We start from the raw sequence: 26,624 nt of genomic DNA on the forward strand, positions 1-26,624 counted from the left end.
GGAGCGGTGCTAGAGAGGGGGGAACCGACACCTAACTCGCCCCCCTCCCCAACCCCCCCCCCCGCCTCACCCCCTGACAACCCCACCATCATTCTCACCACAGACAGCACTGCTCTCCAACAGAAACATCCGGCTTGTAGTGGACACACGGGCACGGGACCAGCACAGAAAGCCAGCTGGTGCCCAGAGAAACGCCCCCCACCCCACCATCTCCCTTTGGCCACCTCCCCTCGATCCCACCAGCCCCTCCCCTCTAATGGGAATACAAAAACGTTAAGTTTCCATGTTTTGAAATCATCACTATGGGTGTCTCCTTTTGGCAGCTCCACGGACGATGGTTATGCCATTTCCCCACATGCTCAGGCATTTGAGAACGTTATTACCGCGCGCCGCGTGATTCACGCAATATGCCACGACGTCTTAATTAAAATTTAAAACGGCCACCCACTCCCCCTCCCCCCTCCGGATCAAGCCGCATCATCATGAAGACATTATCGTGCTCTCGCACGCTTCCCGATGACACGGCACATGCTAATAGCGCCGCTCCCCGAAGACGGCAATTAATTTTGGGGCGAAATCCGCCGCCCGTCATTAACGAGCTTTTCCACGGCTGTCGCGCGGCCGCGGAGCGGCAGGGCCAGAGGTGGCGCACGCCGTCCCACGATGCGCTGCGGCGTCGGCGGGGCTCGCAAAGCCGATCTTACGACGACGACGAGCGCCACCAAGAGAGACGCCCCCCCCCCCCCCCCCCCGATAAAGGGCCGCTCCGCTTCTGAGAGACTTGCGCACCTGTTACTTGGAACTCTGGACGGAAAATTAAACCGACCGAGGGTGCAGGGCCGTGGCCCTCGCACGCCAAGCAGAGGGAACATCGCCGTCGCCGCCGCCACCGCTGTAATCTCGTCCGGGCAATTTTCGCGCAGCTCCGAGTGTAGGGCTCCGAGACACGAGCGAGCTCTCGTGAGCTCGCTCGCTCGCTCGCTAGCGAGCTCACGTGAATGAGGGAGCACGCGAGGAGCCGTCGAGATGGGCGGAATGGCCCCAGCCGCTGGAAAGCAGCACCAGGAATCCTGGGAAATTGAAACCAGATGGATCGTGGCGAGAACGCGACTCTGTCCTGCTCGTGCTGCTTCGAGTTAACAGCGATTGGGAATCAACAAGCGTGTAACGGGGCATCGATTAAAAGCCATTACGTTTCATTGCAAGGCTCGTGCCGCACGCCATCTATCAAACAACCACAGTGTGCCCATCTCTAACTGCTGGACGAACAGAGGCAGAGGGGGCGGGCGGGATTTGAGAAAACTGCTTCAACTGGCGTGCAGGAAGACGGCATCGAACCGGTGAACCTCTAGATTGCAAGTCCACCGTGCTGACCATTACACCACCAAATTTGAATATAGTTGGGGGGAAAAATAAAACAACCCCACTGGGGAGGCAGAGGAGGTGGGGTGACTCATTACATGCCTACCTTGCTTGTTCAGAGGAGGACCTGCCAGCTGAGGTGGTGGTGAGCCCTAGGTTCGCGGAGTCAAACCGTAGGGGTCATGAGTAACGGCCACGGCGACGGTGCCGCTAGCCCAGGGGTCGGCAACCAAAAGAACAAGAAGGGCCATTTTTCTCGAATTCGGTAAAAACCTAAATATTTCAAGAGCTGCACAATGCACGTGAATATACGAGAAAGGCGAAACCCTAATCAATAACGGTCACGAAGCGGTCCCTTGCAGAGCCGCACGCAGATTCCGAGCCGCAGGTTGCCGACCCCTGCACTAGCCTCTGATTTACTTTCGCACGCCAAGCCACGACTCACCGGACAACCTCCATGGCAAATCAGTGAGAGGGCGAGGGTGGGGTGGTGGTGGTGAGGGGGGGAGGGGGGGGGCGCTACGCAACCTCGCCACAACACTCGCTCGCAGCCGTCAAGCTAGGGGGCAACCACAAGCAGGTGTGGTGGCACATGGCTGCGATCGAGATGAAGTATTTCTCGATTCCAGCCCTTCGTGACACAACCCCCCCCCCCCCCCCCTGCTGTCCCGCTGTCCCAGCCTTTTATTGATTGCCGATATTTTCCTATTCGTATGCAAAACTAAGCCGGTGTGCACGTGATGGTTGAGCTGGTGGCGTGGTTTTAGAGGAGGGGAAGGGGGTTGTGGCGTGTCGTGCAAAATTTAGAAGCTCCCAAATACGAAAGGGCTGCGTGAGCGTTGTCCCCTCGAATGCTCGGTGAGTTTCCTCCAGGGTCTATCCCCACAAGCAGAAAAAACACTGCCTTTAAAAACAACAATTGGTCAAACATCCCAATATACAAGGATCTTCTGAAAAGGGATATTACATTTTTTGTATTTATTAAAAACCCTGCCAGCAAAGTGATTATTTCACAATCACGGCCTGGGGTGGGGGTGGTTACGTTGTCGTTTGCCAGAATTTTATCGAGAAAAAGTCTAACGTAACTTTGGTTATTGTTTGTTGCTGACGTAAGCGCAGCGAGTGGGTTCGCGAAACAGTCTGTGTGGCGCTCGAGTGTTGTGAATGGTGGATATCTCCAGGTACTCTGGTTTAACTTTCACAAGCAAAACAATCAATAATGAAATTTAGTGGATCACAAAAAAATGTTCGGGTTGGTGGATCACACAGAGATTTGTGGAACTCCCGAACCTGCTGCAGCTGTGAGGTGACGGTTTAGCAAGGCTTTTATGAATAAAGAAATTACATAATAGTCCTTACAAAGCAACTGGCCAATCCATCCCAATGCGCCTCCGATTAGCACGGTTGGCTACATACGGTGCGAAGGAAGTTCAACATACAGTACATACAATGTAAGATCCTCCCATAAGGATAAGACTCGTAACTTCGGTGAGGCTCTCCTGGATAAATGTGTGGATGTTGAACTTTTTTCGCACCGTGCATAGCCCAACCGTGCTAATGACAACTCAGAACCCAAACACGCACGGCCGCACCCACACACGACGACTGAGCGGAAGAAGGCGCAGAGCAGGACTCTGGACGTGGAACGGATCGGAGGTGTAGCGAACCCCGGGCCCACTACGAACGGGTGCACGATCACGCGCGCGCTCTATGTGAGCGGCGGTGATGAAACCACCGCCGGCGGGGTTTAAAGGCTGCGCTCAGAGGGTCCAGGGGCGTTCACCGCAGGGTCAACCAACGCACGTGGCTTCTCGCTGAACAACCAAACAAGAGCGGGGCGAGCGGGGCGAGCGCACCGACCGCTCGCTCTCCCCAAGCCACTCGCACGCGCCGCATTCCGCAATCACTTCCAAGCCTCGCCGTTTGTGACATTCCTCTTTCCCCGCTCTGATTGAAAACGCTTTCATCTTTTTTTTCCACGCGGACTCACGCCAAGAGAAACACACGAGCAGGGGGGGGGGGGTACATGCAGAGGGAGAGGAAGGGGAGGCAGTGCTTGTGGTGGTGGTGGGGGGGGGGGTATGCGGGAAAGATGGGGAGGCAGAGTTGGGGAGGGGGGCGGCAGAGATGGAGAGAGGAAGAGGGATGAGGAAAGGGGGAGAGAGGAACGGGGCAGGAAAGGGGTAGAGAGAGGGAGCGGCTGGGGTGCTGGGGGGGGTAGGGAGGGAGGGAAAGGAAAAGAGAAGGGAGCGAGGAAGGAGAGCGGGGGAGGGGAGGCGGCGGTGTGAGCCATGTGTTTTGGTTATTTCCAAGTCTGCGCTGCAATGGCAAACAGACGGCCCTTTCACAGCGCGCCCCGCACGCACGCACACACCCCAAGCTCACGGCAGGGTCTTACTGCGCTCGTCTCGGAGCGCCACCTTACTGGCAATAGCCAGCGCCCCCCTCGGCCACCGCGGGTAACAGGACCCCCTCCCTCCTCGCCACTCCCACGATGTCTCTCCCGCGAAACGCAAGCGGGGAGAGAGAGAGATCGTGGGGGTCAGTGCGTGAACGCAGCCTCCAAGCCACATGCTGCATTCGCGCATTTCTTTAAAACTGCTTTTCAGTGTTTAGTTTGTTGTCCTTCCCCCGCACCTCCGATTAGCATTGGTTGGGCTACGTACGGTGTGAAAGAAGTTCAAAATTAAAGTACATATATACGTCAACGCCGCTAGGCAGAAGTGGCAGACGTTACTTTCGAGAGAGTAAATAATTTGCAGACACACACACACCCACACAAGACAAAGATCCCCCGTATAGACCTTTAAGAGGCTGTTGGGGCAAGTGCTGTCAGCGAGCACCTATGAAGGCCAGAACGGTACACGATGGGGTGGGTGGCCAACATCACGTCCTTCCGCCTTTGTCTCCACAGTGGCGATGTTCACACACCACACCAGGTACACATTTCAGGCTGAGCCGACCTAGGGGAGGCCCAGCACCGGTTCAGATAATCGTGAGTGGTGTCGGGTGTTTTCAGGATCACCGACTTCGTAGCGCAGTGCGCTAACCGCTGCACCACTGCTCCACACACACACATACATACATAAATACAAAGATCCTCCGTATAGCCTTAAAAGACAGTTGGGGCAAGTGCTGTTAGCGAGCACCTACGAAGGCCGGCACAGGACATGAGGGGGTGGCAGATGTACAGGCACACACAGACAGAAATTTCATTATCATCGCTATCACCATCAGCTGGATAAACAGGCTTCCCCAAACCGTTGTCTTTTCTTACAAAATCGCAATGCGACAATCCTTGTAGCCAATGCACACGAGCCGATTTCACCGCTCCATCTCCGAGGTGGGCGTGCTCTTGTGCATGTCCCTTCCCTTCGGCTGCCACTCTGTCAGTCTCGACCGCTGCCTGCGTCATTCCCTATAGCGACACGTGACCTGCCCGAGCACATTCACTTTTCTTAACATTCAATATGCCGTCTGTAAATTGCATATGTTATCTACCGTACGTCGACAAACAGAATGAGAATCATTATTTATACTGGAAGAATCCGATTAGCTATAAAGCTTGTTTTCACAGATGTCCAGGAGGGGCAGGTCAACCAAAAATAGACACAAATACAAAGATTATACCCATGCAGCCTTAACAGACTAGTGAGGACTGTGCTTTTAGCGAGCGCTTATTAAGTTCGCCACGACGCACGGACGGTGGTGCGTGGCTAACACCACGCCTGCCCGCCTTTGTCTCCCCCAGTGTTGAGAATTACAAACCACACCCAGTACATATTTAAGGCTAAGTCGACGTGGGGAAAGCACAGAACCGGTTCAGATGTTTGGCAGCGATGTTGGCCGTGACCGAGAATTGAACTCGTCTCATCGGTTTTGTAGCGTTGTGCGCTAATCATGACACTACCGCTCCCCCACAGAGACGCACACCCCCACATACACACACAAACTTTAAATAAATACCTTATACGATATACAGCCATACAGACGGGGGCAGGTGCTGTTAGCGAGCACCTATTAAGGCAGACGCAGCAAACAAGGGCGTAGGGGGTGTTGTGGTCAGCACCACACTTAAGCCACTTTTATCTCCCTGGTGCTGAAGTCTGCACATAGCCACAAGTACTCGACATAGGAGGATGAGAATCACAGGACAAGTTCTGATACCACTGCTGGCCACTGATAAAAAGCCGTGGCTGGGAATTTAACCCAGGTCGCCAGGTTCGTGGTGCAGTGCACCCGACAACTGATCACCACTAACCCACCACTGCAACACACATGCAGTACATCGATACACACTTAAAACAAAGATCATCCACCACCCCCCCCCCCCCACCCATAGCATTAACAAACTGTTGGGGCAAGTGCTGTTTGTGAGCACCTTGAAGGCCGGCATGGCACACGAGGGGGTGGGTGGTCAACAGCACGCCCGGCCGCCTTTGTCTCCCGAGTGGCGATGTTTACACACCGCATCAGGTACCCATTGGAGGCTGATTCGACACAGGGGATGCCGATGACCAGTTCAGATAATCGTCACTGGCATCGGAATTGAACTCGCGTCGCCAGGTTCGTCGCGCAGCGGGCTAACCGCTACACTACCGCTCCCCAACACTTAAACACAAAGACACACAGGCAGACACACGCCAAGACACACATGTAGAGGCAAGCACACACACACACGCGCGCGCGCGCGTGCGTAGACATCCCCAGGGCACGAACAATACTGTATCACTTTCCGAGGAAATCCACAGCACGAACACAACTTCCCGCGGACGTCGAACGCGAACTCTTGCAGTTTCCCAGCGGCTCGGATCGCGGGTTTAGCGCTCACCGTCTTGCCGTTATAGTAGTACATGAGCGAGCTGTTCCCTATCCCCGGCATGGGGTACGCGCAGTACATCGCCCAACAGCGCCAGCGCCGCCAGCCCGGGCAGCAACTGCTCGCCCCCCAGCTCCCAGTCCCGCTGAAGCTGTCGGTACCACCGCAGACGCCGCCGCCGCCGCCGCTGCTGCTGCTGCTCGTACAGCGGAGTGCGCGCTCTGCATTTGTAGGAACCTCGTCGGGCACGGAATGTACCACTGCGTGGCGGGGAGGAAGCTGTGCGGGGAGCTTTGGAGAGCGCCTCCCTCTTCCCTAACTCCCTTCCCTACTACACCCCCCCCCCCACCACCACCACGTCAGGCTCACTTTGCGCTGTCCCATAGAGTGCCCCCTTCGCTTTGCGCTGGTGGGGGAGCGAGCGAGGGAACAGGTCCTGGCCTCCATCTGCCCGGCAGTTTTTAACCTCCGCTCCAGAGCCGCGAATAAAAATAGGGCGGGGGGGGGGGTTTAGAAACCAGGCACGCATAGTAGCTGGGAAACCACGGACCTCACACTGACTGCCCCCCCCCTCTTCCACCGAGGCCAGAGCGGTGGTGCAGTTACCAAGATTTAGGGTGACAGCGTTGATTGAAGATCAGCACTCGGGGTGGAACTCGGACCCATACCCAACATTGAGGTTCCCTGCCTATAAGCGTCCGGCGGTTCACGAACATTGGTCCAGGCAAGCCTGACTCTGCTGATGCGACGCTGGATTTTGCAAGCAGTCCAGAGTGTGCGTGTGTAGGATGAACCAAATGCTGGTGAAATTACGCACTCCCTGAATGTTTGTGCAGCTGACGGGATGTGTACAAAAATGCTTCAATCGTTCATGTGGCAGGATAGATATGGGAAGGCGGCTTAATTACTTATTTGGTACCAATCGAGGTGGGATGGGGGAGCAGCAGGCATAGAGGTGGCAGGTGGGGACGTGAGGAGTCTCACGCCTGTGTTTGTCAGAAACGTCGGCAGAAATAAACACACGGCACACCAACCATGCGTTCCGCTGGGAATGTTTGCCGTGTGCCCGTGTGCGTGTCTGTGTAACAATGTGGTGGGGGGGGGCGGTAGTGCCACGGTTAGCGCTACGCCTGCGCTACGAACCCGACGACCCGAGTTCGATTCCCGCTCACGGCCAACACCCAGTGACGATTTTCTGAACCGGTCCTGGGCCTTGCCCCAGGTCGACTCAGCCTCGAAATGAGCACCTGGTGCAGTGTGTAAACATCGCCACTGGGGAGACAAAGGCGGCCGGGCGTGGTGTTGGCCACCCACCCCATGATTTACCATATCGGTCTTCATAGGTGCTCGCTAACAGTACTTACCCCAACAGTTTATTAGGGCTGTACGGAAGATCTTTGTCTTTGTGTAATCATTTGGGAAGCGGTGGCGCAATGTTTGTCGCGCTGGCACAATTGTTTAGCGTACTCTGCTGTGAACCCAGCAAGCCTGAGTTTGAATCCTGGCCAAGGCTAACATCTTAAAGGAAAGTGGAATCTGACCTGGTTATGAGCTCTCCTCCGACCTTGACCACCAGGCGCCAGCCAGCGTAGTGAAGTTTGGTCAATAACCCCTATGAACCTGCCCCGACAGTCTATGTATGCTTTTAGGGGGACCTTTATTTGTAATAGTCATAATGATGCCATGCGGTGTATCCAGAGAAGCCTCACTGAGTGCAAATACATTTTTGTAGAGGGTCCTGCATCTGGATGTATGCGTGTATGCATGTTGAACTTCTTTCGCACCATACATAGCCAACCGTGCTAGGTGCGGGGGAAAGACAACAAACGAAACGCAAAAATCTATTTTTTTCGCCAATTCCATTAATGGCTGGTGTGTGTGTGTGTGTGAGGAAAGCGGTATAAACGTGGAAATCTCACCACGTACACACGGCGATACATGACTCAAAAGTCCGCACAGATGGATACACTAGACCCACTTGCAGTCCTGCCATGTCCTGGGAAACTCATTTTAGCCCAACAGGGTTTGCAAGCTTCGCTGACCTGCGTGATGCACCAACACCCTTGCTTCACAGAGCGCTGAATTACACGCGGGCGCCGCCACAGCATCAGACGAGAGAGAAATACGAGAGACGGTGATCGTCAGAATGTCAGAGCCGGGTTGTGCTCAAGGGAGCCGGCGAGGTGGCCATGCCCCCCACTTAGCTGTGGATGAGATGAAGAGGCGTAGCAAATGTTACGAAAATTGATGGGCAGATAAACAAGATTCTTACGAAGCGATCCACGATCTCTTACATCGTAGGATCGTGATTGATGGCAAAGGCTTGATGATGCCTTTTGTTAAGCAGTTTATTGAGTAAGGGTGATGATGATGATGATGAATGATCGAATTCGACAAAGAGGTGGAACACTCTCTGTTTGAGAGGAACGGAGGATGGCAAGGGGAGCACTGATCTCTGTGGAGCTATTGCCTGTGCCCAAAAACAATTCCTTGTCTCAAAGAATATAAAGGGATGAAATGAAAACAATCCCATGCTCAAATCACAAAGGCAAGCGATGATTCACTCTCCTCTGTAATGTGATGAATCGTCATGTTTCAGGTTTGCGATTTGATTAGTTTTTGTGTATTTTTTTACAGTGTCATTTGCATTGCGAGAGTTCTGATTAGACACTTTGTCAAATGGTAAAAAGCCGATAGTGCCTTTTGTTGTTGTTGCAATACTACCAAACGGGGTGTCCAAAATTATTTTTTCATGATTAAGTGTCGCAATTCAATTAAAGAATAAAACGTACGTGTGCTCTGTGCTTTTTAGCTCGCCCCATTTAAATCTCATCTGTGCAGCTGTGCTTGCTTCAATAGCCTAAATCAGTAGGGCAAAAACGTAAATGTACAAGTCCAGGGTATTAAACCTATTCGTCCTGCAGCCCTGTGGAAACACCGTAGTATGGTATAGGAATAAAACCGTTTGGAAAAGTGCCGATATACGTGTTTGATACACCAGTCCATCTACACCACTCGCCGAAATTTCACATTTCCGCTAACATGTGGAATAAATTGTCATTATTCAGAAATATTACATTCTCACGTGCACCATCCGATTCATGCATCGTGAGCCTTCAGAATCGCTTTTAATCGACAAACGGACACATCGCCGCACGCCCACAAAACATTAACAAACACAAAGAGTTAATTCAAAACACAACGGGACCTTGGTGCGTAAACACGAGTTAATTAAAAACACAAAAGGGCCCTTGTGCATACGCAGCGGTACTCTTGAGGAGCACTGTGCAGAGTTTTAATCGGAAACAGGTACCAGGTACGTGAGATGGAGCAAGTTCCTCGCAGACGTGCGGCGAGGCACGTGAATCCCCACCGGCATTCACGGACAATTCGATTCGGGGGTCCTAATCCCCTGACTTTTTTGGGGGGGAGTTGGGGGCGGGGCAGAGTGGCCAAATGCAAAAAAGCCCGTGGGTTGTAATTCAGTGGCAAATAATTTGGGGGCAATGCCAGATCAATCCCCTAACACTAACCAACAAGGTCACCAGCACACTCGTAACCGGCCATCCCATTGTCCCTGACCAAATGTCCACCCAACTATGAATAGTAGCCCGAACGCACTCGCCAAATAACCATGGGTTTCCAGCCCTCTCAATGATCTTAAGTCAGATCAAATGGTCACAATTACTAGCTCTACCCACGGACCTTAACTCTTAGCAATTAGCCACCGGTACAGGGTTCCCTCGCTTTATGCGAGTTCGGTTTGTGCGATTTCGCGTAGATGCGGTATGCGGTTTGAATTCACTCTACATGCGGCTATGCAGTCGGACGTGGGACAACACTGTGTGTGTACTGTGTGTGCTGCTCGGCAGGCAACTGTCTCTTCGTGCAGTTTTGCTTTGTGTGCCATATTTTTGTAATTCATCTACGACTATGGCACAGAGGGAGAGAAACCTGTGCTAGTCCTACCCCTAACCCTAACGAACTCACCAGCTCACTAGCCATCTCACTGACCCTACCCCCTAACTCTACCTCCTGTGCTTCTCCAGACCACAATATTTTCCTTTTTGTATTTGTATTTCAATTCTGGTGCTCGGAAACACGAAGGTGGATGCCGCCCACGCACAACCACATCATCATCATCTTCTCAAGAAGCGGCTCCCGCCGTCAACTGATTGATTGTGATGGCGGCCAGGGATTAAATTATGTGACCAATTATCTGGTTAATGACTCGGCCATCTGTGCAGCTCACGGGTTGCGGCAGCCTACGATGACAGCCCGCATCAGTCAAAGGGTCACACCTTGTGCCTGTGGCTTGGGAGACAGTGCACACGCAACCGCCGCATTACCAGGCTCAACGCGACTGGCGCTGCCAGCGAGCGAGGTGGGAACGAGAAACGGGAGCTTGGCTTTGCCCGTGATTATCGCTTGAGCCTCTTACCCAGGGGAATGCTGCCATGGAGCAATGGCTCGTACGCGGGGCCTGTAATCCAGGTCGCCAGTTTGATTCGATCTCCCAGCACGACAGTTGAAACTATATGCAAGTTCATCAAATCCCCTAGCCCCTAGCCACGGAGTAGCATGAACGGGTAAACTACAGTTAGTCGATCAGCAGGTTGCGTGCGGCAGGGTAAATTGTAGGTACCTCCACCGCTTCTAAGAAATCTGCGTGGAGGAGTAAGTCAAACTACCCTCTGAAGGGGCTCTCCGCAGTTCCATCTATCGGTGTGTGGTGTGGTGCGTGATGTGATGGTGCATGATGATGTGTGGTGTGCTGCTGATACGTTTGTGACCTATTTCTATTAAGGGGGTTGGTGGAGGGCGGGGGGTGCCAAAGGCAGTGATGATGAGCGGCGGGCAGGAGGTGGCGCTGCTTCACGCACCAAGCTCCACTCAGAGGAGGAGAGCTTTCATAAAATGAACGAGCTCATTAGACCACAAGTGAAACCCACTGTGACCCTAACCCAACTCAATCCCAATACAATCCACCCCCAACCAAACTAAGCAACAACCCAGCTACAACCATAACCCCAACTCATTTCAACACAAAGCAAAACTCAAACCGAACCATGACTCGGCTATAACGATAACCCACCCTTCACCCAAGCTAACTAACTCAACCTTAACCAACCCTAACATTATGGTTATCACTACCCAAATCTCAACACAATTTGACGCCAGTCCAACTTAGGTGAATATTGTTAAAGCTGGTAAACACGTTTTAGAGGTCTAAGGCCGGATAGCCGTAGCCATCCAACACTCACGAGTCCATTACAAAACATCAAGGCACAATGGTGCGGTGACTTACGGAGGAAGGGAGGCCCGGCGGAATTTTGCGAATCTTCTGACATGGAGCATCTGCGGAAAGAAGACGACGCACCGACAGAAGACGCACCCCATTTTACACGCCCGTCAGGTGCAAAGGGATTGACATACACTTCCAAGAAGGTAAATATATAAATGCCTCCCTTTTCCTCATGATCCACATACCTGTCAACCCATACGGTTTACCCAGTATTTTTGTGCAGGGAAACTGAGGTTTTCGGGTCCGTACGGCGTACAGCCGTTTCAATCCGAGCAAACAAAAAATGTTTTTGTCTATTTGTTTGTGTTTCTCCCTTGTGATGGGACTTTGTAGGATGAACGCTTAGATTTATAAGGGCATGGGGTGACCAATAAGGTCTGAATTGGTCTGTAATAAGGGATTGACAAGTATGGATGCATATTCTATCGTTTTGTCTTGACATGTATATCGTTACTTCAGACCCTGTATAATTTAAAAGTGGTTTGTATTAATGATAGTTTCGTAAATTCTAAAGCAATAAACACGTATCTTTAAGAGGTGTTGGGGGGCATTTTTATTGTTTACATTTTCGTCTTTTACCACATTTTATTCTAGTTGTGCTATTGGGGTATTATGACATGAAAATTTGTCCATTTGGAATTCTTGCAGAGCAGTGTATCAACCCATGATAATGGCCCGTCGAAGCAGATATCAAATAACTACTTCTGAGATCCCTGCAAGTGACTTCTTATAGACATTAACTTCACATGTGCACGTTGTATATGTACTAACCCTAGGACAGAACCTGAGTTTCAACCAACTGTGATTAAACCACATCCTCCAGTGAAGACAGATGATCGTTGCAGCTAAGTCACCAATGACTCCACAAAAGAACCATTGCATTAGATTTCATTCTGAACCTAATTTGCCTAAATCCAACATCTGAGAATAAAAACTCAGTTTACCCACCATTCAACAAACATATTGCTTGCTGCTCCCCTCGAATGCGTGTTTCAGAGGCCACTTGGAACGGACCTCAGAAGTCCCTCTGTGATATCTGCTTCCTCGTGCCATTCTCTGACACAGGATTCGGGTGGGGTGGGGGTCAACTGCTCTGCGAGAGTTCTAAATGTATTTTTTTGTCTTACAACACCACACTGATAACACAATCTGCGTAAACATAGGAGGAGGGGGGGGGGGACAAAGGGAGATATGGACGTACAAAGGATAAATAATATTTAAAAATACTTTGTTAAAAACACGCTTTAATGAAATGTACTGTACGAGTAATGGCAAAACTCCACGACTCCAGGAAGTGGCCCCGAAGCTTGCCACAACGTAAGGTGGTGATTTACAGCCAACGTCAGTTGACCGTGGACAATTAGACCCAAGCCGAAACATAACATATAAAAAAGATGGTTTAACATGTTTTATTTTATTTTTTATGATAGAATATAGTATTGTCATCAGTATGGCATAAGTATACCAAGTTTGCAGTCGATACCACATTGGGAAGTGGGGTAAAATTGAGTTACAAGATTTGAGGATCCGACAACAACAACAGAGTGAGTTAATAGAAAGCGTGTAAAAACATTGTTTACTTTTTTTAAAATGATACAATATAGTATTGTCATCAGTAAGACATAAGTATTCGAAGTTTGCAGTCGATACCACGTTGGGAAGTGGGTTAAAATTGAGTTACAAGATTTGAGGATACAACAACAACAGACAGAGTGAGTTAAATAAAAGCATGTAAAAAGTAACCGTATTGGCAACACAAATTCTGTGGGTGGAGACAGATAGCGATCAAGTGGAGATTCATGTAGCACGTCCAAGGTGCCAACTTGGCATTACTTTTTAACTTTTGTATCCACGTCTAGGGTGCTATTCTAAACAACCGTTACAACTTACGTGCCCTTAAACAAACAAGCGAGATAGGATCGTCATTTATGGGTCTCAAGGATGGACGCTTTTTTATGTTTATTTTTTTAAAAATCACGAGTTTGTGATAAGAAACGCAGGTCTCCAACATTGCGTCCGTTCTCTAATCCATGCTCCTCTTTGCCGCCTCTCAATGCAGGCACGTCTATGCCCCTTCCCCGTGCTTCGCCATTTATGGGTCTCAAGGATGGACGCTTTTTTATATGTATTTTTTTTAATCACGAGTTTGTGATAAGAAACGCAGGTCTCCAACATTGCGTCCGTTCTCTAATCCATGCTCCTCTTTGCCGCCTCTCAATGCAGGCACGTCTATGCCCCTTCCCCGTGCTTCGTCTGAGCATTTGTCATCCACGCCTCCATATTCATCCTCATTGTTAATGTGCGCCATCCATGCCACAGTGGGTAATGTGCTTTCCTGTCAGTGGCACATTGCTACGTTGCTTTTCATTATCCGATGTCAAAGTGCACCAACCTGTTCTTGTCCACCATCTTTATTTAAATAATCTCCGAACACTCTAAACTCAACTTTTAATTTTAACCAGCTAAGGCCCACTCAGCTGTAAAGCTCTTTTTCAGAAGCGACCTTGCCACAAATGATAGCTCAACGAAGTGGCTTATCACGTGAAAATTTAGAGCGGTCAATTACTCATTTCCAGCCCTTCACTGCATCGTACACAGATTTGGTCAGGCATTATTTTCAGTTCTATGTATGTTGAACTTTTTTTGCACCGTAAGTAGCCAACCGTGCTAATCGGAGGTGCGGGCGAAGGACAACAAACTAAACACGAACATTTGTTCTCAAGAAATGAGTTTTCAAGTTGCTTCCTCATATCGGAAGGGAAAGTATTCTAGACGGCCGCAGAAGCACATCTGAAAGTGCGCAATGCAGTGACCGTATTTACTCGGTGGCTATCCAAAAGCCGCTGAGAAGATGACCGGAGTTGTTGTCCCTCAACTTCTGGAATCAATTGGCCTCTGAACGGCATCTAAATTAAATCCGTACAAAGCTGAGCTTGAAGAATACGTACTTGACAAAAATCTTTGTAAATGGTTTGCTTAGACTTCTTTGCTTTAATGTTTTAATGGGTGCCTTAAGCCAGTGTGTTTACATTTGATTGCGCAATTTTCTCCATTGCCTCTACTTACCAAACATAGTCACTTTCCGTTCTAGAAATTACATTATCCTTCTTGTACTTTTAACATTGTAATTGGTAATTCACCATCTTTACTCAAGCTGGTTTGAATTTTTATTAAATTATTGTAAATTTGAGTCTATATTTGGCTTTAAATATTCTTTGTACCGAACATTTATTGACGTAATACAGGTCACGCTTGCAAAGGAGGCATGGTTTCACGTCTCTCAATGGGTTTATTTCGTCTCCTCGTAAAATAAAAGATACGACGACTCGACTGGCACGTCTGAGTCAAGACAGAGTGGGCCTCTCATGGTACAGGTGGATTTCCACTGGCTATATCCCGAGCAGAGCTAGAACCAAGCCACGATATGATGGCCTCACAATACATCTTGAATTAGACTCTGGGCCATGCATGGGGATATTTGATGTGTTCATTGCCGTGTGACGTCAGTCGGTAGACAACTCAAAAGTGTCATCGCACCCTATACATGCATCAGGACTCGTTCATTGCACGTCTCGTCAGCTTAACGGCTCGGCTTCTATGATGGAAAAACGTGGTGCCTTCTGATCTGCGCCGGGCAGGCTCGGCACGGCCCTGGCACAGTTCAGTTGTGCGGTGGAAAAAGGAGTATCAAGGGAACTCCTGCCTGCCTGTGCCCAGGTTAGCACGGTTGGCTACGTAAGGTGCAAAAGAAGTTCAATATACATACATACGCTGTGCTGCCACTGGGTTGTGTTTTGACTTACCGAGGGCCGGTGGGTTTTGCGGGGGCCTCCGGTGGTGGAGGAGGGCATCGTCCGACCTCGTGGCATGGAAGAACGCGGTGCCCTGTGCCCCGGGATGAAGAGGAGGAGGAGGCAGACGCCCCCCCAGAGCCGGGGCGGCACACAGCTGTCCGGCCGGCTCAGACTAGAGGCGAGTGCGCAGTGCACGTACAAACCACAGCACACACGCGTGACGCATCTTACAGCCAAACCACATAACGCAACACAGACAAAATACGCACAACACATAACACAGATACCATACGCACACACACACACAGCACATAATCTACATGACACACAACACACACAGATTACGCGTAACGCATCATACATACACAGCACAAACATGACATTCCAGACGTAACACACAGACACCGCACAGCACATGTAATGCGCACAAAGAGCACACCACGCACCACGCAGAAACACAAACGCAATGTACCGCGCACACTGAACACACCCCAAACGCCGCAGATACAGCGTACGTGCGACACACTGCACACACGTGGCTGCCATACTATATAGAACAGGGTAAGTGCTGTGCTGCATATGGCAGGGTGAGTGATGTGCTGTATCAGACTGGGTGCGTAAAAATCTTTCCACCTGTGAGCAGCACTCCCGGTCGTACAAAGGATAAGGGGCTCTCCCAGTAGCCTTGCCTGAAAGTCAAACCGAACATGAACAAGCAAAGAATCAAAAATGCAAAGTGGTTTCCCACTAAAACAAGGATGTAGCAGCATTCACCTTGTGTCTCCACCCCTGAGCCAGTAGTAAATAGAATTGACACATTGATATGGAAGGGAAAGTCACTGTTGACTTCCCACATAGCGCTAACCGCCAGACATGCAATGACTCACACTTCCTGGCGATTCCATGAATTGCCATGCTTTGGGGGCGCAATTAAATTCAAGAATCATTCTATTTTGTCTTGTTTGTACTATCTTGTCCATTCGATTTCACTAATCGTAGATTAGCATAGATATTTGTCATGAATACCTTTTTTATACGCACAATTGTATGCAGGTACCATGAAAATAAGATCATTCATGGGCTCACCCTTGCCTACCCCTCTCCTAAAATCTTACTCTCCTTTCCTCGACCCACTCTCTGCTCAGCACCCACGGTCTTCTGTCGAAGCCCTCAATTAACATTCGCTCAGTGGGAGGTTTCTCATTCTCCTCTGCTGTGCCTGCGATCTGAAAAGTCCTTCCCCAGCCATCCATGCAATAAACCCACTGCCGCTGATGAAGTCCAGGCACAAGATTGTCATTTTTATCGCAGACTATGTACAGCATCTTCAGACGTTGCATTCGAATGCTATATAAGTACAACATGTAATGTATTGGAATTTAATCCGTGAATAAATAAATCACCACGTGCCTGCGATGAATAAAAAAATCATTACAAATCAACATGTAAAACACTCAAAGTAAAAAAATAATAATTATGTAGCTCTTTGTTAATACAATTTTGGATGATGGGTCTCACCGCGCCATGTCAGCAGCTGTGGATGTTTGACCATACTCCACCGCACTGGTCAGTGCAAGCTGGTGAAGAAGGCGGTCTGGCTTTGTAGCACACAGTTCGCAAACCGCCGTGAATCTGGCGGCTGTCTCGATGCTCGGCGAGCATGCAGGAGTGGGTGCCTTCACCTGCCACCGCAAGCCCCCTCCCCCCACCCACCGTGAACGCACAGGTGTGCTCCCTCAGGGAACCCTTGTTTACCCCAACCCCTCAGCCCTCCCACCAGCCCTCCCAGCCCGGTGTCCTGAGAACACGCGCGAGTGTCAGCAAGGAGCCCCTGGCCAGCGGGCCTCGCGTCGGCACGAGACCCCGACGCTCGTACGAGACCCCGCCGCGGAACATTGCTGCTTGCAGAACACCGCTGTTGGACACTTCTGCCTGTAGCACACCGCTGTTGGACACTGATGCTTGTAGAATATTGCTATTTTGACGGTTACCATTGCTGCCTGTAGACGGTGGCAACCTGAAGAATATTGCTGCCTGTGACACAATACCGCCTGATGGAGGCCAGTGCACATCTAACATTACTCAAGGCGTCCATCTCTTACACACTGCTGCTGTAGGAGGTTGCCATCTCTTACACACTGCTGCCTGTAGGAGGTTGCCATCTCTTACACACTGCTGCTGTAGGCTACCATCTCTTGCACACCAGCCTGTACGAGGCTACCACCGGCTGTAGGATATTTACACCTGTCATATATTACTCTCCGTAGTTGGCGATCCTCCTGTCCCCACAGGCAAATCAGAGGTTGTGCGTTGCTCACAGTATGAGTGACAGGATGAAGTCAGAACAAGATATCAACCCTTACTCACACTGAACATGCCCTCGCCGTACATAACCTGACCACAACACCTGCACAGTGTAGAGACCTCACCAAATACACCCTCAGTGGAGGGCAGGAACCCGAGTTTCTATAAAACTGGGTGCCCTCAGCTCCGTGCCAATGACATTGGCAGTGGCTGTTGCTGGAGGAGTTTGTGGTTATGGCTGTTTAATTTATGACGGCTGTGTTGCCTGCTGCGTTTATGACTATTATGACTGGCAGTGGCAGTAGCTGTTGTGGTTGCATATCTTGTGGTTGGGGCAGCGACAGTGCCCGCGGTGGCAACGGTGGTAGCGGCTTGTGATGTGGTTGCCGGTATTGGTTGTCGCTGTGGCTGCGACTGCTGCCGTGGCCGTAGCTGCAATGGTAGCTTCCGGTGCGGCTGTGAACGATCGTTGCCGTGGCGGTGGTTGCCGTGGCCGCGAGCGTGGGCTCTCATTGTGACTACAGTTGCTGTGGTTGTGGCTGCGGCTGTTGCCGCGAGCATGACAGCTACAACCGGGCTGTGTTTCGCACCGCTTTCTCCATCCAACAAAACAACCCCCCCGCCCACACTGGCCTCCACCAAAATGCCACCCTCCACATTTTAAATGGCTAATTTCTCTTAATTACTGCCTCAGCAGGAACAGCAATTTTTGAAAGCAATTTCATGCAAATGCTAATTAGCTCAATACTCAACGCACGAAATGTGACGGCTTTTGTTTTAAATGCCATCAGATGCTACGGCACCGCTCGCACGCCAAAGGGCGCCAACGCGGCAAGTAAGGGGACTCGCGCGGGGCCTCGGAGTCGGGGCCGGTACAGCTCGTTCCACTCCTTGCACCACTAATTGACGCGGCGGTCGCTCTCGCACGCACGCGCGTGTACGCGTGCGCTGGATCGCACGAACACCGCGCGCACTTTCGGCTGACGAGTGGACGATGGAGGTGCGCGTCAAGGCTTTGCAGCACGACTCACCCGTCTGTTTTGACAATCTATAATGAACTTTCTTGTTTGTGATTAAACCGGGTCTTTGAGTGTAGCAAGTTGATGGTCTCTGTCTGGTCACCATTGTACGCAATATTAAATGTGATTCTACACTTCATTTTTATTAAATTATAGTACCGAGAATTGCAAAATATATTGGTTTGTCGTGCGATGAATATCACTCTCATGTGGCAGGGCATGTGTAAAAGTGCTGCCCCTACTGTGTGGATCAGAGATCGCTTGAAAAGGTCTTAGAGGTAGCTCTGTGACATCCGCTTCCGTGGGTGTTCTCAAACACAAAGGGTTGCAATGCTCTGTGAGAGATCCGAACGTATACTTTGTTTCATAACATATTCCGATGGCACAATCAGAATAAAACTGGTTGTAAATTACAACAAAATATGAGAATAGGTTTTCCCCTTTTTTCTGGCAACAAAACAGGTGTTAAGATGTTAAATCACCAAACTGAAACCTTTTACAAGGAATCATGTCTGCATTAACCACAATACTTGTGTTCAGAATGCAAATAAAAAAAACACTCTGATAACATATGCATTGTCTTTGAAACTGATTGGTCCACACCCAGAGACAGGGGAAAACCTCTTCTCTTATTTTGGTACTGGCAAAGGAGATCCCATGATACAAGAAAATAATCAAAAAATATCATCACACGGACACAAGTTGACATGCGAGACGGCTTTCAGAGCAAGACAAAGGAAGGTCCAACCGGGGCTGGACCATCACCAGGGACCAACACCGACCCTCCTCCTTCAACCTCAAGGGTGTCGTTAGTAACGTTACTATGCATTTATAATCGATTGATACCCGTGATATGTGCGTGTAGTTTTGAATGCAAGAATAAATGTTTTGCTAGATATGCAGAGTATCTGCAAATGATATGCTGTTGTTATATTTAGGCTAACGGAGCTAACAAAATCGTACAACCCAGACAGAATAAAGAGAAAACAGAACGAAACGGTAAAAATTACAAAAATATTAAACGATGATAAATCGTTGAATCAAACCATGACCCCAAATCACAATTAATCAAATCCAAATTTGGTGACCCGTTGCATGCATGATAGGTATCATCCCATCTTCCTTGATTTAAGGCACAATCAATTAGCTGTGTTTAAACTGCCAGCTGCTGCTGAATACTGTGCACGACTAATGAAGGTGGTGCGACCAACCCACACACAGGCGGTGGGGGGTTGGTCGGGAGGGATGCTGCTGCTGCTGCTGCTACAATCGTGTCACAATTAAAAAGCGATACAGAAGAACGCGGAACAACTTGTGCTACGCCAAACGCAAGGTGTCCCAGCCAATCGCATCACTGAGGCCACCAAGGCTGGGAGTTGTGAGCCGGATCGGCTGTCGTCTCACCCCACAGCCCATCTTTTCTCCCAGTGAAGCCGAACACCTTGATAGCTTTGCTCGTGACCAAATCACCCTGAATGTGATCTATCTTGACAGATTTTGAAAGCTATGCAGGTTTGCACCTGGCTATTCCTTTAACCAGGTCCTCCGGTTTTCCCCTCCACGTTTAGAAACATGCCTTTAGAGTTGAGTATTTGGCTGCTATACACTTCCACATGATAAGCCACTTCGTTGAAGCTATCATTTGTGGCCAGGTCGCTTCCGAAAAAGAGCTACGTAGCTCAATGGGTCTTACCTGGTAAAATAAATATAGTTTTAGTAATAATAATACAATAATAGGTGTTTTTCCCTTTTTTATGGCAACAAAACTGAAACCTTTTTACGAGGAATCATGTTTACATTAACCACAATACCTGCAGTCAGAATGCAAACAAAAAACACACTGATAATGTATACATTGTCCTTGAAATTGATTGGTCCACACCAGAGACGGCTTTCTTTTGAGCCTCGTCTCATACGGTGCTCGACCAGATGACGCCAAAAGGCGCACAACTCAAAAGACCCAACGCACTATCAGTCTAATGAGGGCTCGGGGTAAGCGTTTACATCATGAGGCCTCCTTTGCCAATACCAAAATACAATAAACAAAAACCTATTGTATTTTGGTTTTGGCAAAGGAGGCCTCATGATGTCAATAGTTTTAGTAGTTTTACTTAGATGGCTTGTGCTGCAAGGTTGAGTAGAAATGGCAGTACGGTAATGATTGTACATATCTGTGAAGAGTGTTGAGTATTACAACCTAGAATGTGCAGGTTTTAAGTGGATTCTTACACCGCAGGATCGTGAGAGATTGTGTCAACGTGGGAGATGCCACCTTGTTCCAGCGGTCGATTGCGAAAGGCCGATGATTATCATTATTCACATTATAAACAGAAGCGGCAAATACAGCGGCTGCTGACACGGCACCTTTGGCTGATCGGAAACCAACGGCCACTTGCGAGAAATGCCGCCGTGACATGGGCCAGATGTTCCGCTTGGGAACGTGACCTCTGTGGCCCGCTTGACGATCAAAGGCTCGTGGGTTTAATAATTATCAAACCGAGCAAATGGAGGACGCCTCCGATAGCCGCCCACGCGACTATTGCTCGCTCGCTCGCTCGCCGGGAATAAGCATTACGCGAAACGGTGTCGTCTATCTTCAGCCCGTGACAGACTCGCACGGGGATAACGCCCGATTTCGGCAAATCTCACAAGCGAAGCAGGTTTGAGCGAGGATTGAGTTTGGATGGGTGACCACCATGGGTTAAACCGAAAAAAAGGTTGCCAAAGTTGACTGCAGGGCTACGTGGTGGACAGCAGAGGGCAGTGTAGCGGAAATCCGTTGTGTTACTGCCATTCTCCCCCCCACCACCTTTACAAAGCCATACTGACTATCATGGTGAAGGATAGTCAAGTAACCGACACCACCCTTGATGGGGAAGGTCCTCATCTAGTCGTGGATTTACAAACGGGCTGTTTAAAATGCAAAAATTATCGATTTTGGAATTTTGGATATTCCGTAAATTGCCATTTACATAATATATTAATATGCCTGCAAGGGAACACATATTAATGCTACATGACACAATATTGATGCCACATGACACAACTTGAGGGGAAATATGCGGAAGTGATGTTAAATTAGTGACGTAACTTTCAGTTTTTAAATTAATTGGAACCAAAATTTGTTTAAGAACATACCGAATCTTGGCCTCGTTTTTCCATATTTTTCAGAACAATTCTGAAAATCAGGAGCACATCCGTAATGCACATGCGCACATCTTCAGGCAAACTTGCGTCACTAATCAAACTCACTCGAGCAGAGCGGTGCGGATAGGCCAAATGCAAACGTTTTCACTCACAAAAAACACATGGTGAGGCCAAGTCCCGGGGCAGCCTTGAACACGTCAGGGTCATGACCGCCTCCCAGCCACTAAACCCGACTCAACACTCAGCACTAGCAGAACCTGAGCCAGGGACATTCAGGGTTACTCAGCCTGGAGCTAAGCGCGCCTCGTGGGCGGTCCCACATGTCCCGTTACACCGCCACCCCCCTCCACCCCGGAGTTTGCGCGGCGTCGCAAGCTTCGTGAACGCGTGCGTGCGTGTGAGTACACGCGGGTGGGCAGAAGGGAGGGAGGGGACGCGGGACCAGGGAGATGTCAGGTGTTGGGCCTTAGGGCCGTGCATCAGACTCCACAAGGTCTTGTTGAGAGTGGCGCGGCGTTGTGGCGCGGTGTGTGATGGTATTTGTGGGTGACGAGGTTGGCTCGTGATGGTATATGGCACGTGTGATAACGTTCTGTGTGTGAAAGTATTTGCTTGTGATGGATGGCATGAGACACGTGTAATGCCATGGTGTGTGAAAGTGTGGTGCGTGATATAGGGTGATGTGAGACATTTATTTGTGATGGCATGGAACACGTGTGATCTCAAGTGAATGAACATATCCGTGTGAGTGTGGGTCTTCTCCAGAAACACCAGTTTTCTCCCACATGCCAAACTATAGTCCTCATTAATAGCATTGGCCAAACACCCCAATGCAGAATCCTCCTGAAAAGAGTCTTGAGACTCAGGGAGGCCTTCATTAGTAATTAATGTGTGCAATTTATTATTAATATTATCATTTGTGACAAAATACTGTCGCATAATTTTGTTTTGAAAGTTATTACGACTTCCTTAAACTACTATTTTAAGTAAATAAGCTTAAATTACTTTTCTCAGCAGGACGTTTCAATATTTCTATTGGGGTTTTTTCGCACCTGGATGTTTTTTTTTCATTTTTTTCATGCAAACTCATTTGCAAAACCAAAAGTGTTATTTATTTAACCAGAGAAGTGTTAATATGTCTCACGGCTCTTTTGCAGATAGAGTCCTGCATTGGGGAGTTTGGCCAATTCCCCTAAGAGAGTTTGCACACAGAGACAATTGTCATATCAATGGGCTCTCACCCGGTTATAAATAAAGGTATTTGATTGAAAGTTTATTAACTCAATACGATTTAGTAATGCCCATTATTTTGAGTTTAAATGCGCCCTCATCTCAAAACACTGAACGAAAAGCAGTGGGCATGTTTATTTAACAGAGTCAGTCAGTAAAAAATAAACAGTTCTTATTTTGTAAATAATTTTCCACAGGTGGCATGTCCAAGGTCTGCCTGACATCAGTTTGAAGAAGGGGGGAAAAAACACTTTTAATTAATGAAAAAGCATGCCACCATGGCATGGTCTGCTGACATACGATATGGTAAACACGAGACAATAATTTAACCAAATGTTACAAGCCCGAGTAAAATAAGAGACAGAAGTGAATCAATGCTTAAATCTAACCTGGCCCCTGAATTGTAACAATTGCTACAAGCCTACAAGATATATACACACACACATGATAAGCATCTAATCTGTATGTTTGGATGTCAGCAGAACTCCTCCTAGACCGCTCGACGAATAAGATATAATTTGAAAGCTTCTGATAGGTATTACGAAAAAACATTTTTTTTGAGCGGATAGTTCAGCTAAGTCGGCTTCTCCGTCAAAGTGATGCTTATCCACTCCACAATTTCCAATGGCCTGGCATGGGAAGTGAGCCCCGTTTAAAAAGATTACCACGAACAGGCATGCACCACAGAAGAGGGTACAATGTAGGGGTGGTCGGGGAACCCACAATATTCTCACCGGACTTCCCCTTAGTTTGCTGCAAGCGTTGGATTGTGTCTTCACTTAACGCACAAGTTTCCGCAGTCCATAGCTCGCACGCTCCCTTAAGATCGACTCGGTCTGCTGTAATTTGGGAAGGGGCCACGTGACGGCTGTTTACATTTCCAACATTGTTGGGGCTTCTTGCTCCAGTGAGCGTCCCACAGAGCCCACACCCCCCCCCCCCACACCGTTCCTCCTGCTTGCAGGTGCACCCGGAGGCTCTCCCACTCATCCACCTTCCTTCCTTCTCCTTCCCATCAAGACACCCTGCCTGTCACTGCCCCCACCTCCGTCTGTGTCCACGGAACAACAGAGCATCTTGATGTAACAATTCACCACCCTCATACCCCCCCCTCCCTCCCCCAGCGAATCCACGAATGGTCACGAATCAACAGTCATGAGTCGATACAAGAGATAATTCTTATTTTGTCTTGTTTTTGGCTGGCAGTTATGTATCGTTTCTCGGCTTTCTTAATTGTTGTGTTTGTTTAGTTTCTGCTGTATTGTTTCTCGCCTTATTCTTGGGTCATTCGGTAAAGTCACGTAGATAGGTTCAAAGAAAATAACAAAAATAACAAAAAACTACGACGTTTCGATCACAACACAAGCAATCGCCAGGATTGCTTGTGTTGCGATCGAAGAATATAAATTCCTGCAGTCGCTTGTGTTGCGCCCGAAACGTCGTGATTTATTTTATTTTCTACCTACGTGACTTTACCGAAAGAACCAAAGAGTATGGATCCCTGCAGTCACAAAAGCTTCAAATCAAGATTAAAGCTTTAAGTCAAGTTTCTCGCCTTGTTTCTACAGGTTTTGTTTGCTCCCTTACTGTAAATATAACACTGGCAGGTCGACTATGTGTCACTCGTATGACTCCGTGTGTCTATTGCCACCGCAAGGATAGTTTTTAATCGATTAATGAATGCACTGTGATGTGCTTGCCAGCGACCGTCCACGCACGATGACCAAGAAAGTGTCACGACAGTCAAAAGGCTCAGCTGCATTAGGCGCTCCCTAAAAAAAGACTAAAATGAAGTAATAACAATAACCTCTCTCTTCTCTTCCGTCAGTCATCACGTGGCGGCTGAATACGAGGCTGGGGAAACTAAGTTCACCCCTTTCATTCTCTAGTCAGGAGAATCACTAGATGGCCTATATTTATCCAATGAAGCCTCACCGAGTCTCAATACTTTTTTTTCTGGAGAGTTTTGAGCTGGTTATCGAACTATGCAAATTGCGTGGATATACGGAAGCTCACAAGTCTGGAATTCATTGCTTGTAGGGTACTGATACATCCTTGTCTCGTCACAGCCCTGCAGGTTCTCGGCAGTGTCAATGCGTGGTTCACCAACCCAAATAATGATTCACCAACGCAAAATGTTTCTCTTCCTCAATTGTGGTCTACAGTGACAGATGCAGTAAGCGTCCACCCTCCAAAGTAACTTAAATTCCTTTGTCTATTATAATCCGAGGGCAGGGCAGAAAAATGCATTGTTGAACTGTACATATATCTTCCAAAAGCTATGATCTCTGCCTTTACCAACCCGCAATGACTCGTGTGGTCAAGTACGGTCTGACAACTCCCTCTGGCTGGCATGGGGAGGCCCTCATCCAGCAGTGGATTAAAAACGGGCTGTTATTATACATGTACTGTTCTGTGTCATTGACAATGTCCAGGGTGTGCGTTGGTTTGGCCGTTTTGAGCCTTTGGAATTTCCACAAAAATCTTGAAAATTCCATAGAATCATGAGTCCTGCACTGGAATGTTTAGCGAATTCCTCTTCTAAATAATAACGTCCTTTATTTATCCTGGAAAACTTTGCCAAGTCTGAAGATTATTTGTCAGGAGTGTCCTGCATTGGAATGTTTGGGCAATACCTTTTGAAGGAATGTTTTGCTCAGTGTGGGAGAAAACCTGGGAATACGGAGAAAATCCATGTGTGTATTTATAATCTAGTTGTCTCGTGGTCAACATTCTGTACAGGCAGGTTCACAAAATCACTTCTGCCATCTCCTGGTCACCGTGCAACCAAAAGAGTTTGGGTGTTTCACAAATCTCTATGTGATCCACAAACCCTTGCCAGCAAAGCGCTGGATCTCAGACGCTCGCCACCACGCCCTGGCTCAAATATAACCAAAAACACAAATATAACTCAAAACAATAGGGCTGACGTTCATCCACGTGGCTGAGTCATGCTATCCGCACCCACATCCATTGTGAATTCAGGGCAGCCACTCCCCTTTGCCGCAGTCGCCTTTGTCTTCGTGCCACTTTCACAACACCACAACGCAAGTTACAATGCCACTTATTTCCCCTTCAAAGACTCAAGTGAGCCTCAAGACATTTTGAGGAGGATCCTGCTACACTGAAGTTTGGCCAAATCAATTCATGAGTGTTTGGATTCGTGCGGAAGGAAACCGGTGTACCCGGAGGAAAAAAAAATGCCACGCCTACAAGGGGTGTCACTCTACGCTCTGCAGATGGATTCAATAATCCATTGCTGTGCTGCTATCTCCTGGACAACTTGCAAGCCCCACGCCTATAACTTCTGGTAATTCCAGGCAGTCTACCAAGCAAGTACTAACCAAAATATCAACCGTGCTTCGCTTCCGAAATCTGCCGAGATCGGGTGCTTTCAGGGCATTTTGGTGGTTCACTTGCCACACAAGGGGGGTGTACAGATCCACCCTCATCGCCTCCACCATGGGTGTAGAGTTCCGATTCGATGAAAGAATCGACTACTTTTCTGTTACATTGTGGTGAATGTATTTAACAGCCTTTCAGCGGTTGCAGGGGTCATGTGAACCTAAGACATATAGCATAATAATTGAACAAAATGCTATTTAATGCACGTACTCTGACAACATAATGGCGGTCACATGACG

At 48.8% G+C, this 26,624-nt stretch overlaps 1 protein-coding gene across 4 annotated transcripts in view; it reads right to left on the bottom strand.

Moving 5' to 3' along the window:
- The window catches only part of LOC116950827 (transcription factor 12-like), an 83,149-nt gene that overhangs the window by 38,555 nt on the left and 17,970 nt on the right, over positions 1–26,624 (bottom strand). For all 4 annotated transcript variants that reach the window (XM_032968923.2, XM_032968921.2, XM_032968922.2 and 1 more), the window contains 3 exons: positions 15,914–15,969; positions 15,290–15,452; positions 11,490–11,539 (listed from right to left, as the gene is read on the bottom strand). In XM_032968923.2, coding sequence (XP_032824814.1) covers positions 11,490–11,539; positions 15,290–15,452; positions 15,914–15,969 — 269 coding nt within the window. The remainder of the gene's footprint in view (positions 1–11,489; positions 11,540–15,289; positions 15,453–15,913; positions 15,970–26,624) is intronic.

Source organism: Petromyzon marinus, chromosome 40 (assembly GCF_048934315.1).
Source record: "Petromyzon marinus isolate PM22_M1 ecotype Great Lakes invasive population chromosome 40, UKy_Petmar_22M1.pri1.0, whole genome shotgun sequence".
Lineage (NCBI taxonomy): Eukaryota > Metazoa > Chordata > Hyperoartia > Petromyzontiformes > Petromyzontidae > Petromyzon > Petromyzon marinus.